Raw genomic sequence first — 26,165 nt, forward strand, 5'->3', positions numbered from 1 at the left:
GGTAGAGGGTGGAGATATGAAGGCCCACATCAGTAACTTTAATAAGTTGAATTGCAAGTTGCTGGACATAGAGGAAGTGGTCAAAGATGAAGATCAAGCATGTGTGTTGTCGAATTCTCTTCCCGCGTCATATAAGTCTTTCAAGGACTCATTGTGCATTGGAAATAAATCCTTGAGTGTAGTTACCGTCATCTCATCCCTTCAAGGGAAGAGCATGAGGAAGATAAACAGTGACATAGAGACATCTTCTGATGCACTGCTTATGAGAGGCAGGAATACTGAGCGAGGTAAAGGATCTTCAATACCTAGATCCAAATCCAAGGGCAAGGGTAAATGAAAATTAAAGTGCTGAAACTGTGGGATGATTGAACACATGAAGAAAGATTGTACAAATCCTAAAGTGAATAAAGAAAACTTAACGGCTTTTTCCAAGGAGGCCAATATCATCACATCTAATGAAGAGACCAATACAAGTGATGCGTTGTCAGTATATATGATCGGACATTTGTACGATGATCGTAAGGACGAGTGGATCCTTGACACAAGGGTGTTATATCACATGACTCCTTATCAGAGTTGGTTTGCCAGTTACAAGAGTGTGATGGTGGACAAGTTTATGGGCAATGACAATGCCTGTAATGTTGTGGCTATTGGTACGGTATGCATTAAGATGTTTGATGGGATGGAGCATACCTTGACTGATGCCAGGCACGTTCCTGATATGAGGAATAGCTTGACTTCTCTCAGTGCACTCGAGGCCATAGGGTGCAAGTTCACTGGTGTTTAAGGTGTCCTTAAAATAACAAAAGGGGCACTTGTGGTTATGAGAGCGCAGAGGCACGAAAACTTTTACAGGTCGATTGGAAGCATTTCAGTAAATGGAGCAGCAGTGAACATTGCAGATTGCACATTTGCACGTATGTGGCATGCTCGTCTAGGCCACATGAGCGATTGGGGCATGGATGTACTTTTTGATCATTGTTTAATTACAACTTTTTAAGATTTCTAGTTTAGATATATGCGAGTATGGTATATATGGTAAACAATCTATATTATCATTTAAATCTGGAAAACATGTATATAAGGAAGTGCTTGATTATATGCACTTTGATGTATAAGGGTCATCGCTAGAGATTTTCATTGGAAGGTCATCATGGTTTGTTTCATTCATTGATGACTACTCTCAGAAAGTTTGGGTTTACTTCATGATACGTAAATCCAAAGTTTTCACTACATTTAGACAATGGAAGGCAATATTGAAAAATTAATCAGGGCGAAAAATAAAGGTTTTAAGGACTGACAATGGTTAGGAATTCACTTTCACTGAGTTTAATGAACATTGCGAAGATGAAGAGATCATTAGGCATAACACAGTACGCCACACACTTGAACAAAATGGGGTGGCTGAACGGATGGATCGGGCTCTCTTGGAGAGGGCCCAATGCATGTTAAATAATGCTGGGTTGGGTAAGGACTTATGGAACGAGGCTGTTAACACAACTTGCTATTTGGTAAACAGGTCCTCTTCTACGGTAATTGATTGTAAGATCCCAAAGGAAATGTGGAGTGATCATAAGATGGATTACTTAGATTTGTGCATACTTGGTTGTGAGACTTACTCTCATATACCGTCAGTTGAGAGAGATAAGCTAAACCATAGAGCTAAAAAGTACATATTCATTGGCTATGATGTCGGTATGAAAGGTTACAAGTTATTCGACAAGATCATCATTAGCCGTGATGTCAAATTCGATGAAAGCTCCTTATTTTGTAAGAATGATCAAGAGAGGCAAGAGGAACCTGAAAGGTTGATCATATATGTCCAGGTTGACACAAATGATACTCAAGTAGAGACAAATGCACAGATAGAGGTACATGAGCAGGTGGAGTAGCCACCTGTGAAAAAACTCATCGCGTGATCGCATGTTACTGGCAAGATACAAGGACAACTTTAATATTGCATATGTCCTCATTACATATGAGGGGGACCTGTCTACTATTCAGGAGGCTCTTGAGCCTAATGCAAAAAAGTGGAAGACGGCTATGGATGATGAGATGGACTCGTTGCATGTACAAAAACAACACATAGGAGCTGGTAGAGCTTCCAATGGGCCAAAAAGTGATCTGATGCAAGTAGTTAATCAAAAGGAAACACAATATATACAAAGCATAACTGGTAGCGAATGGGTATGCTCAGATAGAAGGAATCGACTTCATAGAGATATTCGCGCCTGTAGTTAATCAAGTATCTATCAGATTCTTGTTGGCGCTGGTTGCCCAATACGATCTCCAGCTGGAACAAATGGATGTCAAGACTGCTTTCCTTCATGGAGAGTTGGAAGAGCAGGTATACGTGAAGCAACCAGAGGACTACGAAATTAAAGGGGTAGAGAACAAAGTTTGCAGGTTAATGAGGTCATTGTATGACCTAAAACAATCACTTAGGCAGTGGTATAAAAAATTTGATTATTTCATATTGAGTCATAAATTTACCACGAGTGAATACGATCACTATATCTATTACAAGACACAAAGTGATGAAAAATTAATTATCATAGTATTATATGTTGATGATATGTTGATCACCAGTCATAATATGTCTGAAATCGATGTACTGAATACTTAGTTATCAGGGACATTCAAAATGAAACATCTGGGGGCTGCAAAGAGAGTTCTCAGCATAAATATTCATAAAAACGGGAATAAGAGTAGACTTTGGTTATCACAGACAGAATACCTTGAAAATGTATTGGTGAAGTATGGGATGTACCAAGCAAAGCTGGTGGGCGTTCCCCACGCGGCTCACTTCAAGTTTTCTTTAGAATAATGCCCTAAAACAGACGAGGAAAAATAATGTCTCATGTGCTTTATTTGAATATAGTTGGTAGTTTAATGTATGCCATGGTTTGTATAAGACCAGATATTTCACAGGCAGTCGGTGTTGTAAGCAAATACATGTCAAACCCCAACAAGCAATATTGAGAAGCGGTGAAATGACTACTTCTATACATTCGAGGTACAAAAGATTACGTCTTAACTCTTGAGAAAACATGAGCAAAATTGGTAGGGTATGTGGATTTAGACTATGCAGACAGTGTGGATTCCATAAAGTTGACTTCAAGATACTCGTTTGTACTAGAGGATGAAGCAATTAGTTGGATGTCGAAGCTTCAGTCTGTGGTGACTCTTTCCACGACCGAAGCAGAGTACATGGTAGTGACAGAAGCATTTAAGGAAGGTGTTTGATTGAGAGGCATGATAAATCAGTTGAGACTTCAGTAGAAGGCCGTGCCGTTTAACTGTGATAGCGAGAGCACTATTAATTTGGCTAAAAATTTTGTTTATCACTCACACGCTGAACACATTGATGTTCGTCACTATTTTATCTGACAGGTGCTTGAGGAAGATGTGTAACACTGGAAAAGATTCACATTAGTATGAATTCGATAGACATGCTCACTAAGGTCGTTCCTAAAAAGAAGTTCAAGTTTTGTGCGACTTCTCGAAGCTTGGCGATGGCGTAAAAGGGGGACGAAGTGTGCATGAGACGTGTTGATGAAGTCATGATGTGAGGCAGAGATAAGAGAAGAGGACAAGAAACTACTTGTTTGGTGATTGAAGACATGGTGAAGATTGTTGTAAAAAATGTCTTAAATCAAGTCTGTTATTGGGCCTGTCGATGCAGTCGATGGACTATTCGATGTCACCTTCGATGACATCGAATAATGCTTGATCCCATCGAGATTTTCTGAATTTTCTCCAGTTGTTCGCTGACCTATTTAGGCATTTTTTCGAAGCCATTGAAAGGATGTTCGATTGCACCTTTGATGACATCGAACGTGGATCGATGGAGTCGAGATTTAATGAAAAATCGGGTTTTGCCTCTGGATAATATAGGTGTTAGTTCGATACCATTGACCCGACTTCGATGCTATCGAAGGATAAGTTTCGATGACATCAAAGGGCGTTCAATGACATCGAACGCTTTGTGCAAAATTTTGCGGATTCGCCAAATTTGCAGAATTTGTTTCCGATTTTGTTTGAGATTCTTCCATAGGCTATAAATATGTGTGTAAATGGAATTGAGAGGTACTCAAGTATTTCTAAATTGTCCTAGGGTTTCAAAGATGAGTAGCAACGGTGAGATTCGAGGTTATTCAAATCGGGTAAGCATTCTCTCTTTATAATTTTTGCTTTCATAGTGACATCTGTTGCTTTGTGCCGTGGTTTTTTCCTAAAAGGGTTTTTCTACGTTAAATCGCTGTGTTCTTTTCCTTTTTTGCTTGGTGCTTTTGGATTGTTATCATAAATTCATCTTTGTGTGCTTCCGCCATTCCCCTAGCAAGTTAGACTCTTACTTAAAAGTCTAAAAGCTTATTATTATTATTATTTTAATAAATAAACCAATAAACTTTTATTTGTAAAGATGCCAAACACCATTTAAAACTTAAAAACGATAGTTTAAATTAATTAATTAGACCATCCAAGTAAACTGGTGCAACTAGGAGCTCTGTAACTTGCGGTGCTACGAGTGCATTGAAGCATTTATCATCAGTGAGCAAGCAAGAATATGCGATTTAGTTTCAAATCTCAAACAAGGCGATAAAACCTTAGAATTGAATGAGTAGTGGGAACCCGATGAGCTTTGCCATGCCAACACAAGTGTACAAGGCGGCTCTTGGTTTTTTTTTCTTCAAGGGTTAGCTTGTTAGTACACACCCACTGTCAGTATACACTACACTGTTAGCCGCCACCACTAGCTAGGATCGATACCAAGACCTCAAGTGTTGAAACGAGGTATCTCAACTCAGTTTAGCAGTTGAGCTACACTGTTAGTTCTTGTACATACCACCTTATTTACTCCAATCAAGAAGGTTCCACTATTCAAATTCCCTTCCACTATGGTCAGGTTGGTCCTGTCCACAATCCCAAATAGATGCCTTGGCTGAAGTTTTTAAAGCTGTCCACCTTTTGATATTGCTGTGGCCCACCCAATGAGTTGAATAGACAGAATTTGGACAGGAGCATCTTTAAGGTGGGACCCACTTGATGAACCGCTCTAATATTCCACATGTTGTGTGGATGCCATTCCTTGTAAAACTTGAGGCCTAAGCAAACATCTTTTTAGACAATGACGATGGTAAGATGGATTATAAAATAATGTGTGCCTTATGTGGTATGATTGGTGCCGCCACAAATGTGGTGGTACTGGACTGCTGTGGAGCCCATAACAACTATGCATCTGATCCACCCGGTCCATCATGTTCTACTCCTCTTACTTGACTACAATAATTAAAACCAGGCTCATCCAAAGCTTAGGTGGGCCACAATTCAGGGAACAATGTAAAACCATGCCTAAGACCTCTAAAATCATGTGGTGTGGCCCGCCTTGATTCCGGAATGTTATGATTTTTGGTGAATTCTTTATCAAAATGGGGTGGATTTGATGAATGGATAAGATGGAACCTACACAACATAGTGAGCCCCACAGATAGTAGGGAAGTTTTACTGGTTGGAGGTCCCCTCCGAATCCCTGTGGTGTGGCCCACCTGGGTTTCTGTTCGGGCTGATTTTTAGCTCCAATGTACAAACATCAAATCTGCATCTAATGGATGGGGTTGATCTTAAGCACAGTTGAAATGGGCTCCACAGAGCTCGGCACACACAAGTTATGGTAACGCAGTAGTACCATACGGGCGCCGAAAGTGATCCTGGAAATTAAGCTTATTCCACGTCTTGTGTTTGGTATCATTTGATGGGACGCGGATTGCGTCCTACCCCCACCCAGACGGTAATCCGTCCGGGCAGGGCTCCGTGAGGCCCATCGTGATGTAAGTGTTTTATCCACGCCGTTCATCATTTTTCTCAGATAATTTTAAGATATGACCCAAAAAACGAGGCAGGTGTAATCCTTAAGTGGACCACAAAATGGGATTGAACATCCACCATTAAAAACTTATTGTGAGCTGGAGAAGTTTCGGATCAAGATGATATTTGTGTCTTCACATCATCCACAACTACATGACCTTATGAATAGGTTGGATGGTATAAAAACATGGACCTACCTCATTTTCAGGATAATGCCTTAAAATGATATGAGAAAAGTGATGAACAGGGTGCATAAAATACTTACATCACAGTGGACCCCACAGAGCCGTTACCGTCCGGGCGGGGGTAGGACGCAATCTGCGTCTTTGATGTGTGGTGAAGGCATCTGATCTCAATAGTCGAACATGGCTGCACCCCCTGAATAGCATAAGACACAGATTGATCTAACGGTTGTTTTTTTGTTCTTAGGTAGGGACCACCTGGTGATTCGGATAGGGACATGGATCGGATGGTCCTGGCAACGGCTCCATGGGGCCATTTGTGTTTTATCCGTGCCATCAATCTATTTTGCCATATTGTTTTAGGGCATGAGTCTAAAAATGTTGCATACCTAAGCCTCTAAGTAAACCACACCACGACAAAAAATGGGGATGGCGTGCATACGGCTGAAAACCTCTTGAAGGCCACAAAAGTTTTGGATCAAGCTGATATTTATGTTTTTCCATGTCCCTGTCTATCTAACCTTATGCACAAGTTAAGTAACAAACAAACATCATGATAGGCCCTGGGAAAATTTTAGCAGCGGACATCGTTATCACCACTGCTTCGCGTGGTGTGGTCCACTTAAGCCTTAAATCTGCCTTTTTTTTGGGCTCATGCCCTGAGATGATTAGTCAAGAGGGATGGACGCTGTGGAGAGTCTTCAATGCGTTTGGTACATAATGCAAGGTGAGCAATCAAAGGCACATCCGTTAGTTTTTGGAGAGTCTTTGATACGTTGGGCAGCACTACTAGAAACTACTTTTGGCAGCATATCTCATGAAATAGGAGCTGCACTTAATATTTAAAAAATTTAAAATTACTTATATGCTTAACAGAATGATGTAGGTTTTATCTATATGTAATGTCTACGTCAATATATATATATAAAATATACGGAGGAACTCTGGCCTTCTACGTAGACAATATCTCGATAGTTAAAAAACCTTTTATATGATGGATCTCATACTAGCCATTTGGACTGAACTCACACCCAAGCTATACACAAGACATTAGGGCTTGAGCTTCTGCTTGGCTTGGATAGACCTTGGTCTGGCCCAAACCTAGTCCGTTGATGACCTGCTTTTAAGTTTAGATTTCCCCCCTAAAAGAGTGCCTTTAAAATTGAAATCATCTGGACCAACTAGAGTCTTGAATCAGTTTGATATTTGTGTCTTCATTTCATGGCCCTGTGCTCGTTATAACAAACATTTTCTTTTTTTGGGTTAGCATGTTAATACACACCCATGTCAGTACACACACTCTATGTTAGCCACCCCCACTAGGGATCGATACCAAGACCTCAAGTGTTGAAACGAGGTATCTCCACTCAGTCTGCTAGTTGAGCTATAGATCTGGGTGTAATATAAACATCAAGGTGTGCCCAAGACCTCAAGTGTTGAAACGAGGTATCTCCACTCAGTCTGCCAATTGAGCTATAGATTTGGGTGTAATGTAAACATCAAGGTGTGCCCAAGACCTCAAGTGTTGAAATGAGGTATCTCCACTTAGTCTGCCAGTTGAGCTATGGATCTGGGTGTAGTATAAACATCAAGGTGTGGCCTATCAAAGTTTCACGGAGGGTGCTCCTATCCTCACTATTTCCGTGGTGGGGCCAATAGAGCCTTCGATCATCTAGATTTTTGAGCTCACTTGTCTTACAACTAAAGTAGAGAATGTATGCGCATCATTGTAGGCCCCATCTAGAGGATGCTTGACATTGGATGGCACTCCGAGCTCACTATGATTTATGTGTTTTATCACCACTCTCCATCCATTTTCCGACCCTAAAATGAGATAAATCTAAATCTTAGGTGGGCCACACCACTAGAAATTATAGTGATGGAACGCCCACTATAAAAGTTTTGTATTAAGATGATTGTGTTTTCCTTTCATCCAAGTCTACATTACTTTTTTTTTTGTCAGCTTGCCAGTACACCCCATGTCAGTTCACACTTCACTGTTAGCGCCCCCCCGGCAAGGGAATTGATACATATATCTCAGTGTTGAAACGAACCATCTTTCACTTAGTTTACCACTTGACCTTTGAATCAGGGTGTAAGTCTACATGACTTAATCAACTCAAATGGCAAACAAACATTACAATGGATCCTACGAGGTTTTTAACAGTAGTCGCTTCAATCACCACTGTTTTCATGTGTAGTCCACTTCATTTTTTGACACATGCCCTAAAAAAACGATCCAAATGAGCGGATGGTGCGAAAAAAAACACAAGGATCATGATAGTCCACGGACCACCATTTAGTGGAAATGCATTAGCTGCATCGCCACCTCAGTAAGATGGTGCGGTTCTTACCATCGGCACACCTTGATATATGTATTATATATCCATTTGGTCCATCAGTTTCAAATATCATTTTAGGTCATAAGCCCAAAAATTAAAAAATCAAAAATTTTATTTGCCATGCAACCTGTTGATACATAAACTTGGGTGAAGGGTTAACACAATTATCAGCTTGATGTATAACTTTTGTGGCCATTAATGGTCAATCACAACAGTTTCATATTGTATGGTGCACCTGAGAACTTGATCTTCTTCATTTTTGGGCTCATACCCTAAAATGATTCCAAAAAACGGATGGACGGTGTGGATATAGTATACATACATCAAGGTGCGCCCGCGTCCCTGCATAGCTTTTCAGGTGTGAGCTGCGAGTCCACTCGCACGAGGGAACTGTTCAGACGCCTACATAAGAAGACCGGCGCAAGACCCACTCCTCACTCGATCGTCTTTGATAGCGTTATTCCGTTAAAAAATAGCTGGAGATGGCATTATATTCCAATCAGCAACGAGAAGAAGAAGAAGAAGAATATCTCGACCTTCTCACAAACGAAGGCCTGAAAACAGGAACTTCAAAGCCAAGGCCAGCTCTCTTTCTCGATTCTGTCGATTCTCGTAGATTTCTACTTCCTGTAAAATCTCTCATCTTTCAGTCTCGAGTTCGTTTCCATCTATCGCGACTCAGAATTCAGTTTATGTCACCATCCACTGGGGCCCACGTTCTGAGATAGTCCGATAATCTGAACCGTTCATGTTCTCGTTACTATCATAGATAAGCAATAATACCATAATCAATCATCACTGATGATCCTAAGCTTTGATTTGAGAGTTGAATGCGAGTCGTTGGTGGCCCGTATAGCTTAGAGTCCACAACATGGACGGTCCCGATCATCGGATTACTCTGTATCTGGCCCCAGTGGGGGTGAAGCACGCCGGATCTTGAGTCAGCAAAGGAGGCAAAACGAACTCCTGAAGATTTCGCCGAGTGTACATGGAGGAGGATTGTAGTCATGTACCTGTCATCCGTACACATGGAAGAGGTTTTTACTGATCCAGACCGTCCAAATTGTGGGATGCTGTTGGATGGGGTACATCACTGAAAATGATAATGATCAGGGGATTCTAATGGTGAATGGTTGTTTGATGGGAAACTGTCCACTCACTTGGAGTGTGATTTTTTGTGGATGCACCATCAACTTTGGAATCTGTGTTTTGGATGGTCTGGATAAGGGTACATGTCTGCAATGCGTACGATGCTTTGCTGACTATGGTAGATGCATCATGAGTATGGGCAGTTATTCTCTGCCACACTATTTGATGGTTCTACTTTGATGAATGTTGTTTTTCTGTAAGGAATATGATACTCACATGAGGAAATGCAGTGTCCTCGGATTTAAAGTTTGTAGAAGTGGGGCCTGTGTTTTAATGATTCAGAAGAATGATGGACGCGGATTGGGTGGTGAGGAGAAGTGGCGAGATGCGATTGGTGGGGTGGTATGCTGTCAGAGATGAGCCTGGCCTTTTAAAAGATTTTTCAGCCGAGTAATTACTTGGCCCATCTCTGACAGACATTGTGTGGCCCCACCAATCGCATCTCGCTATGTCTCCTCACCACCCAATCTGTGTCCAAGAATCATGGTCTGATGGGGCCCACCGTGGATGGGCCATGCCAAATAATGTCCTCAATATGACAATACTAGATCTTTAATTGGTGGACTGCAAATAGATGCTTCAGAAATGCAACAATGTCCACATTCAAATGAGAAGGGCCATAGATTGAATGGTTACGATCTTCAAGTCCGGGATATTTTTGGTGCCTGGTCCATCCACAGTGGATTGCATCGGATCACTGGTATGGATCACTGAACCATGGGCTCCATTTGCAAAAATGTAAAGCCAGATGATATTATGCATACTCCTCAGGTCAATGATAATGTAATTTGACGTAGGACAACTAACCACTTGTCCTAAAAGCTTGAACTGATAGAGCTTTGCGAAGTAATCCTTTTATCTCATAGCCCAAGTCAGGCCTTCACCCAAACCCCCCTCGTGGGCCTCACTTCACATAAGTCATGCTTCACACGAGCCACTCGCCTCACACAGGCCGCCCACCCTGATCTGATACCACTTTGGACGCGGGACAACTAACCAGTTGCTCTAAAAGCTCGAACTGATAGAGTGTGGCTAATTAATCCCTTTATCTCATAGCCCAGGTTAAGCCCTCGGCCAAACCCTCCTCGTGGGCCCTACTTCACATGGGTCCCGCCTCATACGGGCCGCCCACCTTCAGTGTGCCCCTGCTTCACATAGGCCACCCTACTTGAGCCCAGTGTAAAAATGCCCATACATTATAATTCCTATGTTCTATTGGATGTTTTCACCATGAATCAAAGAAATAACAAATTTCAGAAAGTCTCGAATATTTTAATATTGATAAAAAATTGGAAAAAGAGGTTGTACTGACAATCACAGTACAAGCTTGGACACATCATTCTTGATGGTTACGATCAAATTGTGAAATTAAAAAGAAGAAGAAGAAAGAAAATGGTTATGGTCAAACCGTAGAAGCTGTTGGATGCAAATTGGAAATTCTGAGTTCAATTGACTGAGAAGTCGTAATCATTGTTGAACTTTTGGATTACGTAGTCATAGAGACATCTCTCACCGCTAATGGAATGCAATATATGATTATTTAAGTTGGATGATATCTTCTTAAACGGGAAAAGGAATCCATGGCTCAGAACAAGCACATATTACTTGGTTCGAGAGTTTCTACAATGTGCCAAGGTGGGCATAAACAAGTTTAGTAGATTATCCCTTGTTTTGCAAACAAAAGATTTTATTTATGGTTGGATGGTTATTAAATCGTAGGAATTGGTGGGAAAAATCTAAGAAGTGCAATGTTCTTCTTGGGGAAATATAACTGATGAAACTAGATATCGTGATGCGGACATCAGTGATGCACCATTTAGAGTGTACGCAGAGGAGGAGGCGTCGCCGACAGAGTACCGAAGTGGAGGAGTTGATGTGGATGGATGTTGGGTCCATTGGACCCATTTTCTGACACGCTACAAGTGCAGAAGCGGAATGACCGCACCCTGACCACAGATCCATGGGTCGGATTTCACACCCTACCACATGGATGTTTTAGTTTTAGACATTTTTATTCTTTTCCTTATTTCAGGGGCTTTATTGTACTTTCTTTACTTTTCATCTTTTTTTTTTTTGTTATTTTTCTTGTTTTCAGGAGCTTTAGTGCACTTTTACTTTTTCCATAGCTTATATATACGTTGTGAGAAACCCTATTTTCATTATTATTGAATGAATAGAAATTCGTTTCTTTTCTTCCTTTCTATTCAAGAGATTAGGGTTTCAGGATTGACCCTTGGGTGTTGAGGATTCCACCCCGATTTCAGGTTTCCTTCTTTCTAAATCTTTGAGGTGCAGGAAATGGTAAGAATCATCCTCATTCTTTTCTTTTGACGACAAAAGGACCTGTACTTTCGTCGTCTTGAACCCTTCATTCTTCACCCCTTTCATTACTCTCTGGATATTCCCTTTCTAGTTTGAACGGAAAAGATGGATGGTTAGTCAGTAGAGTCAAATCCAAACTTGACTGTGGACTGACTTATGCTAGATCTGGGATATTCTTATATCCCTAGGTTCTCCCTTTTTACTGTTCACGCGATTTTATGTTAAGGAGTATGATCCTGACGGAATGACCTCATCTTTGTTTTGAAGTTTACCTAATCCCTTTGACTGGAAACAATTAGTTAATTGGTGTATTTATTTGAACATTCTTTAGCCTGATTATACATGCATCTAGGATTAGGTCATCACATGTCCCTGCATCATATCAGGAAGGTTTGAGGACTTATTTGATACTCAGACAAGCACTAAGATTCATCCGCATGCATGCAACCACTGCAGACATGGCCCAAATGTAAGTCAATCCAAACCGTTCAACTTGTGGGCCCCACTGTGGATGGAGCATAGCCCTGAAGTCGGATTTTTTGAAGATGGTAGAGGAATGATGCGATATTATCTTTAGTTATCCAACAAGAATATGTGAGTAATTTGTCCATAACTGATATTTGTTTCTTCAAGTGTACTAATTGACACATCCCAATTTTGTGTCAGTCTTGATTAACCAATGAATACGAAACTCATCCTTCATTTTTTCTATGAGTCTGCGTTGTCTCTGTTGCTGATTCAGATGCAGATTGAGTGTTGCAGGCCTATAAATGTATCTAGCATCTGTCTGTTCTTTTAGTTTGTTATTTTGTTGAGCTTCTTTTCAATAAGATTGCCACATGCAGAAAAGGAAATGCCTGTGTTATGGATTAGAATGATGGGTTGTTAGTTGCATGAATCGTGCACATGAGTGTGAGCAAAACCAGTGCAAGAGCATAGAAGCAGCTATTTTCTTAAGTTCAGAACATGGGAGCGTCTAGGAAGTGTTTTTCTAAAATGATAATAAAGGATTTTGTATGTATTTACATAAATAAATATAGAAATAACTTATTCAGTTGTAACATTATAGAAATTCTTAGTGTCAAGATACTAAAATGGCAAAAACTACAAATGTGACATATCCGATTTGGGCTAGGAAGGGGGTCTTGGTGAAATAACATGGTTGGTAGTAAGAGCAAGAGTTGTTTTGGTTGTGGGGGTTGGAGTGCCCCTCTATGTAGAAGATTTCTCTTACTGAGGCTTCATATCTGCTCACATGGGATGCGGTGTCTCTTGTTTTCCACTCGAGAACTTTAGGCATAAACAGCCATAGTCTAGCATATGATGCAGATTTCCTTTTCATGCCTTGTGCAGTAAAGTATTTCTTGGTCTTGGCAAATCTTATTTTGGAGGAATAGGAATGGTAATATGTTTTCTCTAACACTTACTGGATTTGCTTCTTTGGCTGTTTTGTGGCATTTTCTGACATACAACATCGTGCTACTGGCACAGGCGACTTGTTCATACAGATGGGGATTATCATCGAGCTGTTCACGTGTGGATTTTTGCAGAGAGTACCCAAGAGTTGCTTCTGCAGCGACGTGCTGACTGCAAGGATTCGTGGCCAGGGTTGTGGGATATTTCCAGTGCTGGTCACGTATCAGCTGGCGATACATCCCTTCAAACAGTGAGGTAGCTTTATCCACCACAAACGTTTAGGCTTGGATGATGTTTTAAGTTTATGTGTAGTTAGCACCTGAAAGAAGTTCTATAAGTTTCATTGTGCATACTGTATCACTACTGAGGGGAGCTCAATGGATGGTCCTATTTGTCCCAACCTTGAGGTTGCATGTTTGATCCCAACCCACCTACCAAGAGAAAAAATGATTTTTTTTTTTTAAAAGCATTTGCTTTTATAGTCCCGAAATTTACCATGTGTATCTGGCTGTTCTTTTAGGCGTTGTTATCCAATGCTTGGTGCGAGAATTTCTACAACTTGGGTATTTCAGTTGTACAAGTGGGGCTCCTTTCTAGTCATCCAAACCATTGATATGTTCAGACACAACCTAGATGGGGGATACCCAAAAGAGATATCCCAAAGAATTTTCAGATCTAATTATTTCAACCCCTTGATTATCAAAAGGATTAAAAGGACCATATATATTCAAAGGAAAAGATCAAAGATCAGAGGGTTGAAATATTCCAATTTAAGAGTTTTTATTTTTTTGCCATCACCTATCCAAGATGAGGTGCATCATATAAATGATTTGGATCATTAAAATATGACCTCCAGATCCAAGCTAAAGTCACCACATATCAATATGTCTAGCTGTATTCTAACAAACCTCTACCAATAAGCTGCTTGGGGCCTGGGGGAGATATGTAGAGCTAGAGGAATCAGGAAGATCATAGAGCCATTCTTCATACATGTGGCATGTTTATGTACTGATTGCGTCCATCCATATAGTGGGCCCTAGCATGGATGGCATATGTATAAAAATCTCGTATTAGACATTCCTATCCATTTGATAGGTGGCCTTTAAAGCAGTGGCACAAAATGGAAATAATAAATAGTCAAAAGAGAAGTGATGGATATGATTGGCCAATAGGTCAGATTTTTCTAACATAACCTATTAGTCCATCCTTATTGGGGCATGATAGATGGATGGACCCGATTGATAATTCAACCTGCCATGTGCACCACCACCGCGTGATTTCCTACTAGTCTTTATAAGTTATAACCCTTTGAAAAATTATGGAAAATTGATAAAATTGGATAGATTTGAAGGGGCTTTGTCGGAACAACTTTCAGTTTACTATATTGATAGATTATTAGCATGATGGGCGTGAGAAAAATGTATAGGATCAAGGTAAAAAAACCATGAAAGCTGCTACGGCTCCACGATTGCATGAGTTTATGTTTATCCAGGGCTTTTTCGAGCACTAGGTTGAGCCAATTGCAGTTTTGAGTTTTCATAGAAAAAATGAAAATGCATAAAAAAATAGTTCCACACAAAAATATTTCAATTACCAATTTACACTTTTGTATCAAGTAATCTGCTAATTAGTGATATCAGTACTCAATTAACCAGTTAAAATCTTAAAATAGGTCGATGATCTCATACTTTCTGAGACTCAGCAAATTAACTGTCGGTTACACTCTGCAGCTGGTTGAATCACATTTCACAATTCAGCTTCAGATATCAAAATAAGGAAAAAAAGAAAAGGAAAAAGAAAAAAAGAAGTCAAACACAAACTACCTATGTTGCTTTCATCTTTCAACTTCAAGCTTTCACTTTCCAATTACAAAATATAATCAGACAGAATACTATAAAATTGCGAAGGACAAATGACAGCATGAAGCAAATAAAGAAGTGTGAACTAAGAAAATATCATATAAATATAAAAGCAAGAGTTAAATATAAAGTGAATGCTTGAGTCCTGGTTACTGGTAGTTTCCCCTACAATTTTGGGTGTCGAGAGACTCCAGAGTTAAGACGACTAAATTTCTCTAAGCTAGTATCGCCCTTAGTTGTAGGATTCTTCTAACTAGGCACCACTCCTGCTTTGAAATAAGATTTCTGACTCTTGCTCCCTCTCCCGCTTCCTACCTATTTTGACTTTTTTACATTTTGAAACACTCTTCCTCTCTCCAGCACCCGAATTTGTTGCGCCTCGCTTCGCGCTTTGTGCAACTATAGTATATCCACCAGTCCTGTTTCTCTATCTTTGCCATGACCACAGTTCCCTTGCTGCTTCCAATGCCTGGTCATCCACCAATGTTTGATCTGAAATTTCATGTCCTGGCTTATTGAGCTTGGGTATTTTTATTGGGGAACTGCCCATTTTATAATTTTTCAATTTTTTGATATTGGAGTGCAAGGCATCCCCATGAGGCCCGCAGCTTTCTGAAAGAATTTGACAATCATCTTTGTACTCGTCTTCTCATCTTCTTCCTTTTTTTTTGTACAACCGTTTGAAGAAATGGAGGATGTTACATTTAGGTTTCAGAAAGATGCCTAAAACCAATCCTAAGGAAAAAAGAACAACTTGACAGGGCTAAAAGCAAACTGAAAACAATAAATACAGAAAAATAGAAAAACAAATAAAAGCATTTATTATCCACTGAGCTGGTTGCAACATTGGCTTTTTAAAGTTCTGGGCCAAATGCTTAGAGTTTATCATATGGTTTATGATCTGAGTATAATTATACCTAAATGCAATTCAAAAGGACAATTGAGTCATTTGGAATACTGTTTTACTCTGATCTTATGATTTACCATGCAATTGTCTGCATAGGTTGGCTCAGTTGAATGTCTGTTACTTTTATAAGGAGATGCATGGAAGTAATTTATTGTGAGATGCTCAGAAAGTACAGTTAGTGTCTGTCACAAGGGACAATGCTACGAGGATGATGACATGTGCCTATTTTGAAAAACTATGAAGAGCTTATGCCACAATGAAAACAAGATTTCAATGAGGAAAGTGCATGTGCTACAAAGAGCTATTCTTAGAATCACGTAAATGATAAGTTATGGCTGAATAATACTGTCGAGTAATGGACGTTGTCTATTTTTCTCTTTATTACTTGACATAGATATTACTGTTTGATGTCACGTAATATCATTGTAATTGCTTTCGTTATGGTTGTGTGCTAGTGATATTACACTTACATAACTTCCATGTATTTACAGGAGGGAGCTTCATGAAGAGCTTGGTGTAAATCTTCCGAAGGATGCATTTGAATTATTATTCGTTTTTCTTTCAGAGTGGTTGGTTGGCTCTCTTTTTCATGTAGTAATATTCTCAGAGTCTATTGCAATATGCTTCCTCCTAAGTTTTAACATTAGAGTGCCTAGACTGTGTAAGATGTACTAAAATCACTTGTGCTGCCTTTTTGTCCCTCATATAATGCAAGACTGCTTGGCAAGATTTTTCTACTTTTATTGAATTTTCAGTATGATGCACACACACATATTGGTAAAATAAAAAGGGATTATCTGGAGGGAATTACTTGTAAGTTTTTCATACAAACTCCTAAAACAAGAAGGAAGATTTCATGTATGAACGATGTTACTTAAGTTGTGCTAGTCTGCATGAACATATTTCTACAATCTATATTGTTTTTGGAATTTTGGAGTCACGATAAAAATGTGTTAGCCATGAGGATTGGAGTTTTTAACCTACTCCACTAACATAAATTACAAATTACCAATCCCTGAAGCAAAATACAAAAGACTGATGCAGCCCGCTTTATCCTATATGTGAAGAGTTGGAATAATGTAGAAATTGAAATGGTTCATTGGGCACAATGTCACGTATGCATTATTATGTTAGCTTTGGAAAAAAGACCCAGTGACCTTCAGGGAAGAAGTAATGAGTAAAGTGTAGCATGAGTAGTGAATTAATACTCCACCTCGAATTGGAGAATTGTATATCTACCATTTCAAGTCTTGCTTGAGAATGAAAAACTGAAACTTTGCCAAAGGTTTGATAAGAAGGATGCCGATGTTTTTATTATGCTGCACAGATTACTGTTAGATATATGTTCTGTGGACTCCTGAAACTGCAATTATTTAGCTGTTCTTTAGACTTGATGAGTGCTTGAAGGTGGTTGAACTATCAAACACTCATATAAATGCTCACAGTTCTGTTTCAAATGGTTAATGCAGTACCATAAATGATGGCAACTATATCAACAAGGAATTCACTGATGAATATCTTGTAACTACTCTGGAACCGATTCCTCTCGAAGCCTTTACCCTTCAGGTGAGATCATAAAATTTAGCATTTTATATTCTAAATAGCCACTGCAGTGTGAACTTGCAATATTCTTTGATGGTTCTCATTGACATGGGGATTTCTGCAATATGCATATATCATGATTCAGCCCTTTTTCTAACAAATGGAAATGGCTTGGTTAATTCTTTAAGGCCCTATTCAGTAGACGCCTAAAAATGAGTTAGAATACATAATTATCTCTGATCCACAATTACTTTCAGAGGCGATGAGCAACGGTCGGGGCTTGAGCACAGCGCCGGGCATGATTGTGATGGCATGTGAGCAGTGCTCGGTGAGCATGTCTCGGTGGGCTCCCTGCTATTCTTTGTGGCCAACCACCCGAGCATGCCCCGTTCCACTCTTGACCAGGGATCGATAGATGTTGCTTTTAGGACTCTGCCCGCACCTTATGAGAAATCAAAGTTTTTGGGTTCCGGGGGGAGTATGGTCTCAAGGCTGATTGTTAACTAAAATGAGATGAACTTATTTTTTGGTGTCTACCAAACATGGCCTAAGAGTTATTGGAATAAAAGAATAAAGCAGTGCCATTTGATATTTCAAAAATGAAAAGCATGTGGTCAAAATGTTCTCTTTTTTGGCTGGTTCACATTACTATGTCACCATCATACTGGTTTTATTGTGCATGGAAGTCATCATATGGTAATGCTATACTGCTCGATTGCTAACAGTTTAGTAACTTGTATATTTGTAAAGGATCTTCTGTGTTTTGACGCGCATATCTGTTCAACTTTGTCAAAAATGATTGGTTTTTCATCTACTGAACTTCCGCTAAGCTCATGAAGTGATTTGTATTATTGTTATTTTATTATGTAGGAAACTGAAGTATCAGCTGTTAAATATATTTCTTGGAAGGATTATAAAACCCTACTTGAGAAAGAAGATCAAGATTATGTCCCATACGACACAAGTGGGCAGTACGGCCAGTTGTTCAATATCCTAGAGAAAAGGTATTAATTTGCTAAGAATTACAAAAAATGATAACTTTATTTTTTGATTGATTTAATGAATGACTGCCTAATACTTTGGGAATACTTGGAGTGTGTGTGTGTGTTATGCACATATTTATAATCTCTTTCTTTGGTACAAGCTGAAATTATGCATTTGCCAAACAATCATATTTGATAGAGAAGGAAAGAGTCATGTTCTGTGTGATTAACCAGTAAGGTGGGGTGCAGAAATCTTGTAAAACTTTATTTCAATATATGAATATAGTAGTCACTGTTCGTAGTATCGGTATCGTTACATGTTCGCTGGCTGGGGATATGGAAATATATTGATATCACCGATATTATTGCTGATACCCAGAAATGTATCGCTGACTGAGGGAAACACGAGAAAATGGTGGAATTTCTTAATGAAACTTTAGGAGATGCTAAAATACACATATTTGCATATTTAGGAATCAGATAATTGCAAAAAAGACTTGTACATAATAAGTTTCTCTTTAATGGGGTTCTAAAAGCATGTAACGTTGACTCAGGAAAATATTAGAGAAACATGGGGTAATGGTGGAATTTTTCAGCGATATTTCAGGAGATGCTAAAATACACATATTTGCATATTTAAGAATCAAATAATAGTGAAAAGTCACATATTTGCATATTTAGGAATCAAATAATAAGTTTTCCTTTAATGGGGCCTAAAAGCAAGTATTGTTGACTCAGGGAAACATGGGGAAAATGGTGGATACATCCATGTGTACAACCATCCATCCATGCATGCACATACATACAAACACAAATGCATGATCCATCCATCGATGCATGCTTACACAAACAAACAAACACACACATCCATCCATCCATCCATGCATGCATACATATACAGTCATACAAACATGCATTTCATCATATAACCATGCACATAAAAAAATTGAAGTGGATTTTTTTTTTTTAAATAAACAAACTCTTGGTGATATCGATACATAGGCAATATTATAGAAATATTGCCAATATATTGGCAATACAAGCGATACTTGGAATTTACAACATTGAAAATATTGGCGATATCGATACATTAGTGATACAAGTGACACCTGGAATTTACATAGTTGAAAATATTGGCGATACATTGGTGATATTGATACATTGATGATACTTGGTGATATATTGCTGAAACCTGGAATTTCTGATATTACCAGTTTTATCGGTATCATTGAGTTGGAGATACGGGTAATATGGGGGACACTCTGAACAACGACAGTAGTAAATCTTCATTTTTGCTTATTATATCTCTGGAATCTTATTATTGGGACTCTACAATCAATGCTCCTGGACTGTGTTAGCTCTGACTTGTTTCATAATCATCTTGATGCTAAGCATATTGGAATAAACACTTCCACTCCTTGATGAGGGAAAAATATGAGTTACTAGTAGGGAAACACGCGATGCGCTGGCACACACGAAGAAACCATGTGCCAATCTAGAGAGTCAGTGCAAGATCCAAGTCATTCAGCAGGTGACCACTTTAAGTGGGGCCCACGTTGAAGATTGGAAGGCAGCCATCATACCAATGATTGGATCAAAGAGACATGGGCCCGCTCTCCTTATTGCAATCAGATGTTTGACAACTAATTCAGTCCAGGTTTTGGAATGACTTAATTTTTAGTCCCTTCTTCCTGGTCTTGTCAGATGAATGGATTGGATGACATATACACAGTGGGGCTTGAGGGGTAGATGGGAGGAAAAAAAGGGAATGGACAAGTATGGGAGAAATGACATGTGGCAATGCTTGTACAAAAATCAGTTTCTCTTTCCGTATTAGATTCACATTGCACCAAACCATTTCATCAGAGATGAATAGGAACCATTCCATTGATGGATGCTATGTGAACACGTACCACTTGTGTCTTCATGCTCTTTGAAGGATATACTGAGTTCCATTAAAAGCTTTTTGAGAATATCTGTACCGCGGGCACTTTGCATCTAGGTGCTAGATCAAACACAGCACCCAGGTATTCATCCAATTCCACAAATAATAGTTTTTTGTGTTAGCCCTGGATGGGTGCTATCTAGTGTCTCGATGCAGCGGTGACCTAGTCAATTTATATGCGAGGATAATACATTATCCATGGTCACCTGGCTTTCTAGATGTCTGGATGTATTCCTAAATCGGGTTTGGCACTTCAATGGAGTTCATCTGCTTTAGGTTTGGATTGGCCTCGAAAAAGGAAACGGCACTAAGGGGATTCTTTTTTCCCTTTTTCTTTTTGCCACTGAATGAGGAATACCCACACACCTTTAATGAGGATGAAGCAATACATATAGTGCTGTAATGTGATGTGGAAGTTCAATGTAGAATGAGATAATTAGCACTATTCAACAGCTTCTTTAGACAACATGCATGGCATGAGTAACCAAGAGATCATGTAGATGTCACTACCTTCCAGATAAGCAGCAGTGTGAACAGTTTCTTTAGACATTGGTAAATTGCAAAACATGTATGGCATGACTGCCCTATTCTCCTAGAGTTGGAGGAAGAAAATTGGGGTCTGAAACATTAATGTGGCCAGAGGTGGAAGGGTTTTCGAAATTGATCAAAGATTGGTGGGGTTACTTTGAGGCAGAGGGATTTGCGGGCTTCAAATTATGCAAGAAATTAAAGCGGCTGAAAATAAAATTGTAACTTGGATGAGGGAAGTGTTTGGGAAGAGGAAACTAAAAATATCCTTGGTGGAAGTGGGAGAGTTTTCGGAAGAAGAAAGATTTACTTGCCAAAAGCTTGCGCAAGATTACTTGAAACATTCAAGGGAGGAAGAGATCAACTGGAGGCAATGCTCGCATGGCACGTAGCTCAAGGAGGGTGATAAAAACATAAGTTTCTTTTGCAATATAGCAAGTGCCTGGGCAAGATGACAAGATTACTAGCATTATGGTTGAGGGTGAAAGGTTCAAAGAAAAAGATAAGAGTATGTAGCGCAGTGGTTCAATTTCGCATAAGCTGCTGTCTGAAGAAGGTTAGATGAGGCCAAAACTTGACAATCTGTCCTTTAGCTACCTGTTTGGGGAAGAAGCAGAGTTGCTTGAGAGGCTGTTCTTTGAAGAAGAATTCAAAAAGGCCGTGGATTCTTTGGGGAGGGGTAAAGCTCCAAGTCCGGATGGTTTTTCCTTTAACTTTTTTCAAGTGTTTGGGGAAGTCGTGAAAGTGGATGTAATGTGCTTCATGAAGGAATTTTTCGAGCGAGGGCGGATATTGAAGGAGCTAGGAGCTTCATTTATAGCTATAATCCTGAAGGTGTTTGGAGTGGGTTTTGTTGAAGGCTATGGGTCTTGTTGTTGAATGGGCCACAAGCATTGAAACAATGCTCTTTTCCTTTTTAGTTTGTAAATAGTTTGCTAGAGTTGTACACGAGCTGAAGTGAGTCGAGCTTGGCACAACTCGGCTCAGTTCGGCCAGCAGCCTACCCCAGCTCGAGTTCAGCTTGGCTCCGCTCGGTTCTTGAGCCTGATTGGCGAGCTCGACTTAGTTCGGTCAACAGTTCGGGCCAGCTCAAGCTTTCGAGTCAAGCGTTTTCTTTTTAGTTTTTATATGTGTGGGCCCTTTTTTTATATTATATATAATATAAAATATAATATATTAATTAAGTTATATATATATATATATAATATTATATAATTAAGTTATAACTCAAGCTGAGCTGAACCGAGTCATGTTCAGGCCAAGCTTTGAGCCGAGTCGAGTCGAGTCAAGCTGAGCTTGGGCCAGCTCGAGCTTGGCTTGAAATTCTTTCGAGCTCAAAAAATCAGCTTGGCCCAAACCCAGCTTTTGAGTTGAGTCGAGCTGAGCGAGTTAACCGAGCTAGCTCAGTTCATGTCCAGCTCTAGAGTTCACACCATCTCGCTCTCTTCTTGATAAAATATCAGTTATCTTTCAAAAAATTAAAAAAGTATGGCATCACTGCATTTGTAACATAACAGTAAGTGATTGTCTTGTAGATGACGTGGTCTTCCAGTTACAATTGCAAGCCAGATCTGGGGAATGCTCTGTAATATGTTCATGCAACAAGTTGGCATGTATTTCATTCAATCAGCATTTTAAAACCTGGAATAGACTGGGTGGTTGGACCAGTTTGAGCTGGAATTGGCCATGAAAATGGGCCACATCACCCAAAATCCAGTTCTGGTTGACTGTTTTCTTTAACAATGTAGTGTGAAAAGTGGTGTTTGAACCTAAGACCTGCACCTGGAAAACAGATACTCTACCCATTGTGCCAGGTCCATTTTATTTGTTGATTCTTTTTTATCAGTTAAATCTAAATTAGCTTCCCAGGCCAAAATGGGTCTGACCAGTTGGACTGGCATGTGAACTGCCCACAAAAACCGGTTGGTGTCTGGTCTGGGTTTTAGAACATTGTATTCAATAGAATATCAATTTTGGTTTTAATATTGAGGACTTGAATGCATCATAGTGGTCTTTCAAGATGTGAGGAATGATGTTATTCTTTGCAGCTTCCCATGCCATCCTCTAGTTGCAAGCAGTGAAAAGAAATGCAACTCTTTGCCAATTGGTGTTTTGATGATGTCTTCTTTCATGAGAAATTAATTTTCTTTTGATGACATTATTAGTCATTTGGACACAATCTATTCTAAGTAAAATACATCAATTTGTCTTCAGGTTAACTTGCAACTCCACAATATCTTTAGTCATTGACCTCATGTGAATTTCTAAAGGTACAAAGAGAACAAGGAGGCACGTAGTCTGACTCTACAGAAACAACTTAGTCGTTATGCTCCTATTCATATTGATGCGGAGGTAAGCAACTTATTCATGTCCTTTGGTTAATCTCGTCCATGTGATCAATCATTGCATAGGAGCACTTGATGGTTATTTCTTGCTTTCCAACTTTGAGTTTGCAATCGAAACTACTGTAAGATTGGAGACAGTTCTTATTAAGCATTCATGGCCAAATAGCAGCTGGTGGCAGGAATGCTCATTGAATGTTTACCCAAGTTTCTCTAAACAAGCATTATTTATACGTTTTCTACTATTTTTACTTCTGTGTTGGTTTTGGATCTAGCGTCTTCAATACCATATGGACACTTGATAGTGCACTTTGGCAATGCATCCTGACTGTCCAATTACCAGACCACCTCTTGGACAATCCATAGCTGAAAATGTGGGCAGATTGGTTGTTTGTACCTTTCCTGCCCATTGCCCTTTTTGTTGTCAGGAAGAGTTTAGTGCAATTTTTTTTTAAACCATTAGCCCATCCATGATGTGGCTAATTGGAAGGTCCATATTGTTGATCACCCCATTTACCAATTTTATTAGCCATAGATTGATACCCTTTTCTAAATTCTATGGTGTATCCTGACCTGATATCTTTTGTTCTCCTCTGGGTTTATATTATTCAGTTAGCCTAGATGCAGCTTCAGGGTGTTTTATATCCTTGAATGCCTCTACTCTTGTGTTCTCAGCTTCAGGGTGTTTTATATCCGTGAATGCCTCTACTCTTGTGTTCTGGATGTTCATTCATGCCCTTTATTAATTTATTTGTTCTTATGGTTTTTTTGCTTAGTTGTCTGGGCTTTCAGAAGCAGACAGGGAAGCATTGGTCCTTCTCGTTAAAGCTGCAAAGGTTATTGATGAGATCTTCTATTTGCAGGTTATTCTCAATCTCATCGCATAATTATGTTTTATTTATCTTTTCTTCTTAGTTGTATATTTACATTGCGCGTTTGTTAACAGTTGTCTTTACTATATTGGTTTTGTATGGTTTCCATTGTTCACATTTTTAATGTCTTGTTCACATTACGTTGTTCTAATATTTACTACTGTAATTCTATATTCATACATCGAATTTTTGTGGATGCTAATACTAGGGCTTCTTCTTTCCTTTCAGGTCTGGTATAGCAATCCAGCATTGCGGGATTGGTTGAAGGAGAATTCGGATACGTCTGATTTGGATAAATTGAAATGGCAGTATTATTCTATCAATAAGAGTCCATGGTAATTTTTTGCCTAGAAACTTGCTCTGTTAATACAAAGTAACTGAACTTAAATGCGGGACTTGTATAAAATTAAGTAATGGGCACATCTAGTTTGATTAATCTATGCTCTAATTTTGTCCATAAATGACAACCAGTTGTTCTTGTCTCTTTTGCACGCTCAGTAACTACTTTAAGAATCTGCTTTGGAGTCTAGTTTCTCTTTGGCAACTAATGCATGTGCATGAGTTATAAATGGCATAATGAAGTGTGAGAGCTTTTTTTTTTTGTCATAGATCTTACTTGATCTTAAGAAGAGTTTAACTTTTTGCTGCTGAACAAATAAGTAAAATTACCACAAGGCATGTATTTCCGACTTTCTTGTCTGAGATATACTCTGTAGTTGCTTTCCTGCTAACTCTTTTGACATTTCAAAGTATTTGCCAAACTATACTTCTGGTGGACCTTGGCCTTCCTTGTGTGTTCCTATTTACAATGTTGCCCTTTCCATAATTGACTCTAACTTCACCACTAAAATGGTGTAAACAATTATTAGGCTAGAAGTATCGGTATTGCTACAAGTTTCATTGGTAGGGGAAACATTATCGATATCGCCAATAACCAGAAATTCGAAAAAACATGGAAAAAATGGTAGAATTTTCAGTGAAACTTTAGAAGATGCTAAAATACACATATTTACATATTTAAGAATAAAAAATTTGCAAAAAGAATGTATATACAATAAGTTTCCTTTTAATGGGGGCTTAAAAGCATGTGTCGTTGTAAGAAATAGTCTAACCATCCCATTTAACCATCCAATCATCCATCCAACCTTCCATCCAAGCATCCATCGATATTGCAGAATATCGACAACTCATAATATTTTGTAAAGAAATCACCAGCAACAAGAAAGGAAACAAAAGATTGTGCTCTTGATATCGTGCATGTTGCGATAACAATAATATTGAGATATTATCAATATTAGCAATGACAAATTGAAAACTTCATACAATGATGCGCTCATAAAAAAATTTGAAATAGAAATTTTTTTTTTTAATAAACAGACTTTCTGTGATATCTCTATGTTGGCGATATTATTGAAACATCTCCGATCACTTGTGATACAATCGTCACCTGGAATTTACGTAGTCGAAAATATTGGCGATATCGATACATTAGCAATGCAAGCGGTGCCTGGAATTTACATAGTCGAAAATATTGGCGATATCGATACATTAGCAATGGAAGCGGTGCCTGGAATTTACACAATTGAAAATATTGGCGATATCAATTCGTTGGCGGTACTTAGCAATACATTGTTGATGCTTGGAATTTCTAATACTACCAGTATTATCAATATTGCTACCGGTGTTATCGGTATTGCCAAGCTGGAAATAACAATAATATCGGAGATATTTTGATAATATCAGAGATAATTCAAACAATGGGCTAGACCTAGTCGACTGCTCACTGCCAATTTGATCATGATGTCTCACTACCAATTTTACATGTATGATAATCTGAACCATCTTAAAGTGCCGGCCGCATGGCATGTGTAGAATAGCTTGGAAAGGATACTGATTGGACAATCTTAA

General features: G+C 39.1%; 1 protein-coding gene across 1 annotated transcript in view; it reads left to right on the forward strand.

The window, feature by feature from the left end:
- The first annotated feature begins 8,807 nt into the window (after positions 1–8,807).
- The window catches only part of LOC131256903 (nudix hydrolase 3), a 56,905-nt gene continuing 39,547 nt past the window's right edge, over positions 8,808–26,165 (forward strand). The window contains exons 1-8 of the mRNA XM_058258002.1: positions 8,808–8,977; positions 13,360–13,534; positions 16,537–16,614; positions 17,515–17,611; positions 18,458–18,591; positions 23,314–23,395; positions 24,162–24,248; positions 24,486–24,592. Of these exons, the coding sequence (XP_058113985.1) occupies positions 8,875–8,977; positions 13,360–13,534; positions 16,537–16,614; positions 17,515–17,611; positions 18,458–18,591; positions 23,314–23,395; positions 24,162–24,248; positions 24,486–24,592 (863 nt within the window). The 5' untranslated portion in view covers positions 8,808–8,874. The remainder of the gene's footprint in view (positions 8,978–13,359; positions 13,535–16,536; positions 16,615–17,514; positions 17,612–18,457; positions 18,592–23,313; positions 23,396–24,161; positions 24,249–24,485; positions 24,593–26,165) is intronic.

The sequence above is a fragment of the Magnolia sinica genome, chromosome 9, assembly GCF_029962835.1.
Source record: "Magnolia sinica isolate HGM2019 chromosome 9, MsV1, whole genome shotgun sequence".
NCBI lineage: Eukaryota > Viridiplantae > Streptophyta > Magnoliopsida > Magnoliales > Magnoliaceae > Magnolia > Magnolia sinica.